Source organism: Primulina tabacum, chromosome 3 (assembly GCF_025594145.1).
Source record: "Primulina tabacum isolate GXHZ01 chromosome 3, ASM2559414v2, whole genome shotgun sequence".
NCBI lineage: Eukaryota > Viridiplantae > Streptophyta > Magnoliopsida > Lamiales > Gesneriaceae > Primulina > Primulina tabacum.
This window is the reverse complement of record NC_134552.1, coordinates 12811360-12823301: the sequence shown is the minus strand read 5'-3', so window position 1 is coordinate 12823301 and position 11942 is coordinate 12811360. Positions and strand designations below refer to the sequence as shown.

The 11942-nt window shown below is 34.8% G+C and overlaps 1 protein-coding gene across 2 annotated transcripts; it reads left to right on the top strand.

The window, feature by feature from the left end:
- The first annotated feature begins 8227 nt into the window (after window positions 1-8227).
- LOC142540483 (uncharacterized) lies at window positions 8228-9798 on the top strand. Of its 2 annotated transcripts, none has more exons than XM_075646670.1 (2): window positions 8228-8386; window positions 8933-9798. In XM_075646670.1, exons 1-2 carry the CDS (start codon window positions 8329-8331, stop codon window positions 9574-9576), a joined length of 702 nt encoding a protein of 233 aa, XP_075502785.1. In that variant the 5' UTR covers window positions 8228-8328; the 3' UTR covers window positions 9577-9798. The 2 variants fall into 2 exon arrangements, with proteins under 2 accessions (XP_075502785.1, XP_075502784.1); XM_075646669.1 differs by having other exon boundaries at window positions 8235-8407.
- The last annotated feature ends 2144 nt before the right edge of the window (window positions 9799-11942 follow it).

The window sequence follows — 11942 nt, the reverse complement described above, 5'->3', positions numbered from 1 at the left end:
GGGAAAAAAATGATAAAGATCAAATATTTGAACGGAATAAAACTATGTAACCCCCTCCGCTTAAAAGAGAGAAATCTAAATTGTAAACAAATTATTACAAAAAACAAAAAGGTATATCATAGTTTCAGAAGACCAATGGTCATCTATTTGTTTAATTCTTAGAAGAAAAACGCTGAAAAAAGTGATATAGCCTCCTGCAGTTTTAAAGTTATAACGAAGTGATCTGTCAATAAAATGATGACCCAGGACGCGTAGAATGGTGAAATGATTGTAATCCACAAGCTCAGTAAAAGGTTATCATTACAAGCATTTCCAGAGCTGAGTTTAAGATATCACTTGTTCCCATCTCCAGTGGATCTACACACAAAATTTTTAGGTAGTTCAACTTACCGAACATGCATTTTGCATTTGACTGCAGAGTTGCGTTTCAGCACCCCAGTAAAACTTAAAAGATGGACGCCAGACTGCTTCTTGTATGCAGAATTGCAGATTTTAATCAAATGCATAGGTTTGATTCCAATAACTTTCACTTACGATCCTCAGCTATCAAACTGTCTAGCTGGAAAAGGGTTTCTTCTAATTCATTTGACATTCTTTTTTCTAAGAGGAATACTGATACAGGTGCGGAACAAATGAGTCCAGGATAAGAGGATTCGAAGGCTAAACAAGTTAGTCTAGTTTCATGTGATTGTAAAAGAAATAATGGAAAGAATGATTATTATAGTTATTGTAGTACCAAAGGATAAAAATAGGATAAAGACTCTCATTTGTTATCAACATATATGCCAATACAAATTTCTTGCATCTTGAGGTCTTCTCTCAATTCTCAACCCTTTCTTAGGAGCAAAGACAACTTGGTGAAGAGGCAAATCGTTCACTGGAACTACTTCACAAGGAGGTTGTTTCTCAAAAGCTTGCAAGTCAGGATGCCGCTGAATCAATAGCAAAGATGCTATCAGAAAACAATATGATTTTTCACGGTCGTCAAAGATACTAAATTGTTATTACTAATTTGTGTATTATTTGTAACAATCTTCTCCATGCAATTTACGTTTGCTACGGTGTATTTTATTAATATTAACAATCAATTTAGTTTGTCATATCAAATTATAAAATTTTATAGGAATCATTTGACAAATATTTTATTATCTATCTGTTATCATCTCAGTTCTAGGTATTTTGGGTTCCTTTTTGTCATCCATTTTTTTTAATTAAACTAAAATTGTCATATCATACGGTTTAATTTCATACGTCTTAGTAATACAAGATATACAGTATATATTATCTAATTTAATTTCAATATCATAAAAAATTATTAATTTGTATGTTTTTTTTTTTATTAAGGATTAGTTTCAGTTCATTAATTCAAACACTCTAGAACTTGTATTGTAGCATTTGATTTGGTACGAGTATATTTTTCTCAGTTTTTTAATTTGTTTTCATTTTTTTTTTGGGAATATATGAATGATCAACCAAGTTTGTTTGTTTTGTTTGACTATTTAGCTTTAATCGGCTTGTAGTTCATATAGGCTCGTCATTAATAGTCCTATTTGGACACGTTGAGGTGGTGCTTTCCTTCCGATAATAAATGGAGCATAACGTCCTCAAAGACAACCAGGATCACAAATGCTCATTGAGATCGAAAAGCTTTTCCTGATGATGAACCATAAAATTATCCCTAATGGTAACCATGAGTCATTAAAGTTTTTTATTCAACTATTTTCACAAAGTTAAAGCTGCAAAATAAACGTAAAAAATCAATGGCCTATTACAAGAAGTCTCTACAAGAGTTGAGTTCCAATCATTATCTATATATCTATTTACATAGTAGAACCTCAGAGACAACATCATGTGGACGACAGCTGAATACAAGGACAAGACTAAAACAGAGAAGCCAAAAAGAAATGGAAAAGAGAAAAAGCGAGCCAGAACGGACTATGTACTCGTTAGTGGTACAAGGGCCGGAAAGATCGAAGATATTTAAGTTACAAACCATACCGCAGAACAGAGGGTGGCTCTAACTTGGAAATTTTTTATCCAAAGAATACCGAGCAGAAACATTATGTTTCTCCTTGTCACGTTGATTTCCCCAGAATTATAGCATCACCTCTCAAAAAATTGGCCTAGAGCCTATTGCTTTAGAGTTATGGTGGCGGAACTCCTCAATGGCACAGTGCTTCGCCATTCATTACCCAATGCACAAAAATGTCTGAAAATCCCTCGACAACTTCAGTTTTACGATCTTCACCATAGCGCAAATAAGATCCAGTGTGCTCTCTTCCCTGCATATACAGAGCATGGTATCAAGAATTGGCACGGAATAGTTATCAAAGAATCCACACTAAGAATTGTACCACCAAAATAAATTCTAAAATATGCTTGGGACTATAATGAGAATAAAAAGGCACGAGGAAAGGATAATATCTTGTTTATTTCCATACATTCTAATTTATGCCTTAATTTTTGGAATAAAAATGGCACCGTTGGTATCTCACTTTCTTTCAAGGACTAAAAGATGGATAGTAACATATACTAACCATTGTGCTATATCCACATTCACTGGCGGACGAAGTTGTTTCTCTAGCCATTTCATCGATAACATTGTCTGACGACAGTACAGCAGTTGGAGAGGCTGATAGCATTGACCTACGAATCAAAAAGTAAACAAGCTTAGCCTCAGCAAACAAAAACATTAAAATCTTCCCCAAGGAATCCCAAAATATACCGTTATCAACAACTTTATTGTCATTCATTCAATGTCCTTGCGTGTGTGCAAGGGAAAGTCTGTGACTCTGAATAGAAGTAAAAAGTAAGAAACGCAAGATTAAATACAAAGAACCCTAGTGACTACATAGAGTTCATTCATGAGTAACCAATAAGTCCCACTGCACATCTGAAGAAAAGAATCTGGAGACTGTTTGTCTGAACAACAAAACCCAGGTGCTCAGCTTGTGAAAGGTAACTGAATTCTGTAACTCATCCTCTAAGATAATAATGCAAAATAATCAACTTGGAAATATTACCTTTCCAACAACTCCTCTTCACACGAATTTGCAGATGACGAGAGCCAGTCCAAGTCAACAAAGTTTGACCAGTCAATTGCTTCCCCATTTTCATGTTCAATGTATTTACTTCTGTGCCTTGCAGTAAACAGCACTCTTGTAGGAATTGGAGGAGTATCCCTGCAAACACAAATATCGAGAATGATAAGGGTAAGGAATTAATTTCCAAATAAACGCTTTATAAGCCAAGTCACAAGACTCATTCAGATGATATAACAAATTGCCAAACAAACTAACCGGTAAGCGATAAATACCTTAATACATAAAGCACAGATAAGCAGTCAAATATTAAAAAAGATAGAAAAGTAGTACTTGATACTAGAATAACCAGTGTCTACAAGCAAGCAATATGAATTTTCTCTCAAGGTATTTAGCTGAACCATAACCTTGTCAGACATGGTTGGAGACCATCCAAAAAGCACAAAATAATCAAGGGGCTCGTGCTTCTTAACTAAATATCCAAGGGTCTCATTCATCCTCCATTATCCAGATCAGGATGAATGTCGCAAGTTGACCTACTCTAAGCCATTGACCACTCACCAGCATCTCCAATCAGGAATCAAGTCAGTCACATTGAAAATGCTTCCCAATCAGAAATCACATTTTCTCGCATCTGTAGCCTACTGCCCTCATCAAATCCACAATTAAATCAAAAAATTTTTATTGTGAGCTCAACTCACATATTAATTTTGTGATACATATATCAAAACCGATCTAATTCATGAAAATTATGATTTTTATTCTAATAGAATTACTTTTCACTTTAAGGCTACGTTTGATTGGAGTATAAAATTATGAAATGATTAAGAGAGAAATGATAAAAAGAATGATTGAAGTAGAAATATAATATATAATGATAAAATAATATTATGTTTGATATGATTGTTAAGAATAAGATAATTAAGAATCTTTTGATGAATTGACAAAATTGCTCATCCACTTCGGCGGCAACGGTGGTGTGGTGGCCGGCGGTCGGTCGGTGGACAGTCGGTGGCGAGAAGTGGTGTTGAGTTTGTATGTAGGAAAAAGGTAAAATTGGAAAAATATGATGAATTAAGAGTTGGATAAATAATCTTAGGGGGTGAAGAGTGATTATTTTATCCCAATTAATATAACATAATCATTTATAGGAGAGATTGACCTGATTAAATAAAAATCCTACCAAACATATGATTAGGTGGGTTAAAAAACTATAAACCCACCTAATCGCTCGTACCAAACGTAGCTTAAGTATTAACCGGTTTGACTCGTCTCATGGGAAAAGATTTGTATAAATGAATACATTATTATACAATATGTTGCCACTTTTGACTTTTGCATGGCGTTAAAAAATTAATTGATTCGTAATCGTCTCTTGGTCTCGGGCATGTAACATGTTACATGCTTTACATGCGTGTGTGTGTGTAAAGATTATACTTTTTTGTATGATTTTTCTTGGAAGTCCATCACAAGCTTTAGAAGTATTATTGGAATCTTTCACTTTGGAATTAAATGAGCATCGGAGACCATGTGTTTTATTCGTTTGGCAAATGGGTTGTGAATAAATCAAATAGGAAATGACAAAAAGCTAATTATCATATTCACGCAGCAGCAAGTCCATAATCAAGAAAATGCAAGATTGACTTTTATGCATGTGTTGAATTATTCAAACCAAGTTCAAATTCGAGTCAAGAACTAATATGCTAAATCGTACAAGTGATTGTTTGTGTATTATTGTTCAAAATTTACGAGCTAGTTCCATTTAAGAACAGCTTATCTTTATGAAAATCGTAATTTCAGAAAATGTATATCGCGTTCTTTATTTTATCGAACTTAGACCTATTTCCTATTGGGAGAAGTTTATATCACCGAACCACTTACAGAATGGTCGAGGTGCGGAGCCACGAGCGAGGGCACGGATCCCTGGACTTACAGAATGGTCGAGGTGTGGAGCCACGAGCCAGGGTACGGATCCCTGGACTTACAGAATGGTCAAGGTGCGGAGCTCCGAGCCAGGCTACGGATCCCTGGACTTGCAGAATGGCCAGGGCCTCATATCTCCCATACTTTAAATATGGTGTTGAGGCCTCATATCTCCCGGACTTTAAATATGATTCCGGGGCCTCATATCTCCTGGACTTATATGGTGTCGGGGCCTCATATCTCCCGGACTTTAAATATGGTGCCGGGACCTCATATCTCCCAAACTTTAAATACGGTTTCGGGGTCTCATATCTCCCGGACTTTAAATATGGTGTCGGGCCCTCATATCTCCCAAACTTTAAACTTTTCTGCTTCCCTGCTATATTAGTTTTATTAAAAACCAAATCACTAACCTGGAAATACTGAATCCGAATTCATTTTCAGTAGAGTGAAACTTCTCTAGTTGAGCTAAATTAGGTGACTAATTTAGTTGTATGCTACTGAGTGCATATCAAATATTTTTCCACGCCAATCCGGAATAGCTGCCGAAGTTCGAGCCCATATGAAAATCCACTGATAAAATTTGAGTACCGAGTTGGTCGGACTTATTTTTGAATGGAAATCATATCTACGTCTTGAGCTCAATTTCCCGCGGACGACGCCAATGAAACCGGATTGCATCAGGAGTAATTCTATCCCTGAGCTAAAAGCAAGCTCTAGGGTTGGTTACATGCATCTATTTACCCCAGGTCAAGGCATTATGAAGTTTGAAAGTTAAAGGGTTATAGCATTTCGATAATGTGATGGGGTATTTGTATTGGGTATATTGAATGTCGTCTTAACACATGAGTAGTCTCCAGCTACTTTTACCAACGGTGAATCGGTCAAATGGAATCGACCCATGAAAGAATTAAAGGAAATTGGGAACATGAAAGAAAAATTTGCGGTCAACAAATGGGGCATAGTTCTATTAATAAAGTTTATTCATCAACAAACAGGTCTTTGATCATCTATAATTTTTCTTTCCACCAAGCAATTGATGGAAATGTTGAATCGGGAAAATTGCATCCGTTCATCATGTTTTCTGGTTCCATGATCCAATTATCATGCATCGACAGGTAAAACAACACGTACTAATGTCAATTTGGATAAAGAAATACCTGACATAAGGTTTCGAAGCCTTATTAATGAAAAAATAAAAAACTTTATTTTGGATAAAAGAACGAAAGTGATTTTTCAAAAAGCTTTGTCTACTGAATGAGAAGCTGATGTGGAAGCCTGTAAGCCTGAATGTCTACTTCGGGTCTTTCTTGAGTGCTTTTGTACCAACCAAACACCATTTTTTATAGTTCTCTCTATATAAACACACTCTAAAGCTTATGATCAAGAAACCCATTTTACAACAATACTAGTGATTTTACTCGGTTCTATTCCTTATCAAACTATTTGACCAAAAAAATCAACCACACCACTTAAATCTGCATGATAAAAACTAAATCCTCATGATAATGTAAAAACAATCACATTTCTCCCTATCATGGTTTTCATTTCCAGGAGCTGCCTCGGCTGCCAATGGATCTGCCACACTAATTACTTTATCTCTTTGATCCCCTAAATTGTCATCAAATTCACCGAAAGATGTGCCACCGCTATCAGTTTACCACTACATCTGACCGAGAATCAAGCTGCAATAATTGTTCCTCTTTATAATCAGTCACTTCCTGCTCCAGATGTTCTGGAGACGAGGATTCAACAAATCCATCAGTTAATGAGTCAGCTTCAGGAAGCTGATTCACTTCTGAGTTCACTTTGTTTTCCATTGTACCTACACAGTTCCATAATAGAAAAATAGTCATCAGATTCTTGAAAATCGTATATTTATTCTATCATTACCTCAAATTTGAACTGGATAAAGTCATGAATCATAAAACCTACCCACTTACAAGTACTTGATTATCCACGTACAGTTCCACCATCAAAACACCCACCTAAAGACCCTTTGCCTCCCCACCCCACCCCCAGTTTTAAATATAAAAAAAGAAACATAGATCCAAGCTAGTAAATGCCATTGGTGAAACGGAAGTTTCAAAACATTTTGAGTTACGTAATTGACAACATAATAACACATGGAAAAGAGCCGGAACACTGTAGCACTTCGCCACACGACACACACAGGCACCTTTTATCACACAATTATGAGTTGATTCATCACTAAACACGAAGAATTCACGAACCTGGAAGGTTTGGATGGTTGAATTCCGATCGAAATGCAGAGAACTGCAACGACACCTTCAAGGAAAAAGTGTCGTCAATTTTTTTTTGAGAAGTCGCTTTGACATCACTATACATATTTTTTTTTTTCTTTTGGTTTTATTTTTAAATATTTCAAATTAGTTTATCATTAATTTTAAAAATTATAAGCACAAAACACGCGCAAATATGCATTAATATATAGATTTTTTTTGCTGCACAAAGAAACTCGGGATTTATTTCCCTTGTAAAAAGATTTTGTTTAACAACTTTCTTTTTTGATAAATTGATAATAGAAATTGGGACAAATAAATTTTTAAATGATTTAATTATTACAGCCATGTAAAAATTTTACTTTCACATATTATAAAAATAATTAAGGTTCAAAATACTAAATCATTTTCTTGTCATATTTACTTACATAGGTATTATCTTCACATGATATAGATACTACATTTTTGTTTTTTATTTTGTTTTATTTTTTATTTCAATATTTCAAATTAGGCAAAAAATTGTGTGAGACGGTCTCACGGGTCGTATTTTGTGAGACAAATATCTTATTTGGGTCATCGAAGAATAATAATTATTTTTTATGATAAAATTATTACTTTTTATTTTGAATATCGGTAGGATTGACTCGTCTCACAGATAAAAATTCGTGAGACCGTATCACAAGAGACCTACTCTTCAAATTGTATATTAGCCTTTTTATAATTTTCAAAATTATGACATGACTATCATGTAAATATAATCAATTCAAATGACAGTACGAGCTTTTCAGTATTTTTTACAATAATAATATTATCTATATTTGAACATAAATTTGTCTCAAAAAAAATATTTGAACATAAATTAAATTGATGATAAAAATGATAGTACAAAAACGGATTGGTAGTGGTTCTTATATATTTTCATAATATTTTTATTTTTGTAAAAAAATTAGATAATTATTATTTTTATCAAATACAAAAATTAAGAAAAATTATATCTATTACACAGTTTGAATTATTATGGTTTAAAATGGGTAAGGACATCGAGTGGGTATAATTAATGGAAAAGTAAAACCCTAAATATTGCAACATTTTGGGGTTTTAGTTTTGTGAGGTGAAGAAAAATGGCGAGAGGTGCTCTCCTTCATTTGGCGCGATCTCAAGCAAGAACATTGACTTCAGGTTATCTCATGCATTTCTGTTGTGAGCTTCATTTAAACATTTTCGTTTTCTGATTATTTTCATATATTGGCGATCTATACAGAGTGGCGTTTGCGGAGGATTTGATATCTTCATGCGTGCTTATTTTATTGGTTGATCATGAGATAAATCTAATAATTCAGTGTAGCATATCTTGGGTGGGCAAGTTATTTCTATTATGTCTGACTTTATGATTCTACTTCCGTTAAAAACTGAAGCAATTACTGCGTCCGGTCGTGCACTTTGTGATATAATGGTCTCGCTTTGAATTTTGGTAATTGGTTATACGTACAATCATAATTTTTTTAAATTTCTACTGATTCAATTTTTTTAAATTTCTACTGACTCTAAATAGCTTCCCTTTGAAAGATTTGGTCAGCAAATAGTGACAAATTATCATGTGATGAACTTGTGTTGCAACAAATATTGGTTTGAGCTCAATAATCACATTGGCAGTTTATTTGTAATTACCAGAAACTAATATTGGCTGTTACATTTTGATTGAGACTAATATCTATTTTCATGTAGTTGCTAGGTTTAGTCCATGCCCACAAACATTTGCTTCGAAAATTGACACCACCCCTGTCTTGAAGTTTGTCCAAGTTTACAAGCGAATGTTATCTCGAGCTTCAACATCTGAAGACACCAGCAAGATTAGTATTGGACCTCAGAACAGGAAAGAAGAGGAAAATAAAGAAATGGACACAGGTGTAGTCTATTATGGTCCCATATCAAACACTATCAAGAAAGTGAAGCTCCTCTCCCTTTCCACATGCTGCCTCTCTGTTTCATTAGGACCCGTCATCACTTTCATGACATCACCTGACATGAATGTTATTCTAAAGGGGGCAGTGGCATCTACTGTTATATTCCTTAGTGCTTCTACTACTGCTGCCCTTCACTGGTTTGTGAGCCCTTACATCCACAAACTGAGATGGCAACCTGGTTCGGACAGCTTTGAGGTAGAGATGCTATCATGGCTAGCAACACATTTACCAAGAACCATCAAGTTTGCAGATATTCGACCTGCAGAGACAAAAAGGCCTTTTGTGACGTTCAAGGCTAATGGTAGTCTCTATTTTGTTGATGTGGAGCACTGCCACAATAAGGCATTATTGGCAAAACTGACCCCTCAAAAGCAAGCTCATGGGTCTGCCTTCAAGAACTTGTGATGTGCACCATATTTGTAGAACATTCAAATGACTCTATGTAGAAATTTCCTGTTTTCTTATGTTATTCTGTGTCTTGCCTTTGAGGGCATTGAAGGAATTAATTATACATTTGAGTCAAACTTCGGCGCTAAACAACGTGCATCAAAGGTCAACATTGTTCTATTTGTGTTTGAGTCAAACTTTTGCGCTAAATAATGTGCATCAAAGATCAACTTTGTTCTATTTGTGTTGCTCGGGATCATGGATATATGATATATAACCAGTTATTGTTTTATCTATATTACTGTTGCTTTCTGGGACTTCTCTCTCTGAATTCCATGCCTTCAACTGGAGTACTATTAACCACAAGATTGACAAGTGATGATCGAGCATTTGTTCTATACTTGTACATCATTTGGCATATCCCTGAGGGCTGAGGGTATTAGATTGTCATATTCTCCAGATTTTAATTTATAGTTTAATAAGTCTTGATATCGTTGACTCCGGAAGAGCAATTACCACAGTAATCCTACATTTGATATTATGTGCTACAACAAAATATTGTTCTTATATCTACAATTTAGAATCAGGATCATTCCCAGTTTGGGATCAATTGCATGAAATTATGTATTATTTTATATTCTTTTACCAATTTAGCCAATCATTAAACACATTAATTGATATTTTAACGTTCAAACAATTGAACGTCCAAGATGATGTGGCACTGACATTGTGATTTAGTTGAATTAAGCGAAGTTGTAGGTATTATTGCAGGCCCCAGACCTCCCAGATTCTACAAGTGAATCGAAAGAGTTTTATATTTAGTCAAATACTATAAAGAAGCTTTTTCTTAAAAGAGTTCTATATTAGTTGAAGTTGACCGTGGACATTGTTTGTGTGAATTCTCCAATAAACCATTCACGGGATCTATAATCTGAAAATAGCAATGCTCAAAATAAATGTTAGCAAATTTTAAGTCGAGACAACATAGATTTATTTCTCTTTGGAAAGAATTTGCCCAGCACTTGGTGCTCACGGGATATGACAATCATCTCTAAAAATACAAATATGTTATAGTAAAACTACAAATCACAAGTTATGTAACCATAAAATGATATAAACTCGTCTAGAAGAAAGAAGAAGACATTCAATATAAATGCAAATATTTTTGCAGAATTATCCTCCAAATATTATATTTAAAAGATTTGAGCATCTTTATTTAATGTTGTTATTCTGAAGGGACATGTTTTTCTTCCGTTCATGCGGGTGTCTCTTGGTCCATAAGATATGAATGGGGGGCGTTTGAAAAACTTGAAACTGAACATCCATGTTTGTGAACATGTATGCCGGGAGCTGGGCCTGCCAAAAGCGCACACCTTTCTGCCTAGAAATTTCCAGGCAGACTTACTGGTGGGGGGGCCGCACGTTCTGAGCTCGATTTTCTCTCCGATGCTATCGTTTCGAGTTTTCCTTCGTTTTCTTACTTAATTTCCATTCATAAAGACAACCTTTCCAACATGTTGCTGATTTTCTTCCAATAAATGACCTTCTTCATATAAGGTAGGATTTAGTTCTCATTTTTTAGTACTTAATCTTACATTGGAAGTAAAAAACAAAAAAAAAATCATGGTGAAAGTTCTATACCTTTGACTCTCCTATGGCCGTTGTGTAGTGAATGAGAACCCAAGAAAATCTGAAACTTGTGTGGTTTGGCCGTGAAGAACTATATCCACAACATAAAGTCTTGGAGTGTCAAAACACTGTTTTTAGATTACCCTCATCTCATCTTTTAATGGTTAAAAATATATTGGGATGGATATGGTAGGAAATCTTTCGTGCAAACTAAATCAAAATAAAATAATGTTATAAAAATACATTATAATTACAGTAATCTCAGTTTAATTCGAGAACCTAATCTTTGAATTATATCACTGATAAATCCGATTATTGGTCAGAATGAGATATGATGTCATTGTGTATAGACAAGGTATTGCATACATATCCAAACGTTGCTGTTCGAGAAAGCTACCGTAGACAGGAAATAGCAAAAAGGCTAGTAGCTAAAGCAGAGGCCAAAGCCAGAAGTTGGGGATGTCCTGCAAACTGTGACGTACAAAACATTGGAGTAAAAAATTTATATGCAAGTCTAGGCTTCAAATGTATTTAAAGTGCCTGAAAATGCAACTTGGCCTCAGCCAAAAACCTCACCTGACATGCACTTCAACTTCATGACGAAACTTATTTAAAGATACTAATAATACGCATCTAAACCGTAAAACAGAAAGTAGCGTAAATATTTGTGTACATGGACATTTGACAAGTTGCAGGTTGTGAAATGTATTTCTTCTAGGTCTACTCATAATTCTGTGGTCTTTGAGCCCAATGAT

Bases quoted from the DNA above. Each gene is read 5' to 3' on its own strand.
- LOC142540483 (XM_075646669.1), top strand. From the start codon at position 8,329: ATGGCGAGAGGTGCTCTCCTTCATTTGGCGCGATCTCAAGCAAGAACA. The intron at 8,408-8,932 runs GTGAGCTTCATT...ATTTTCATGTAG, and splicing joins TTATCTCATGCATTTCTGTT to TTGCTAGGTTTAGTCCATGC.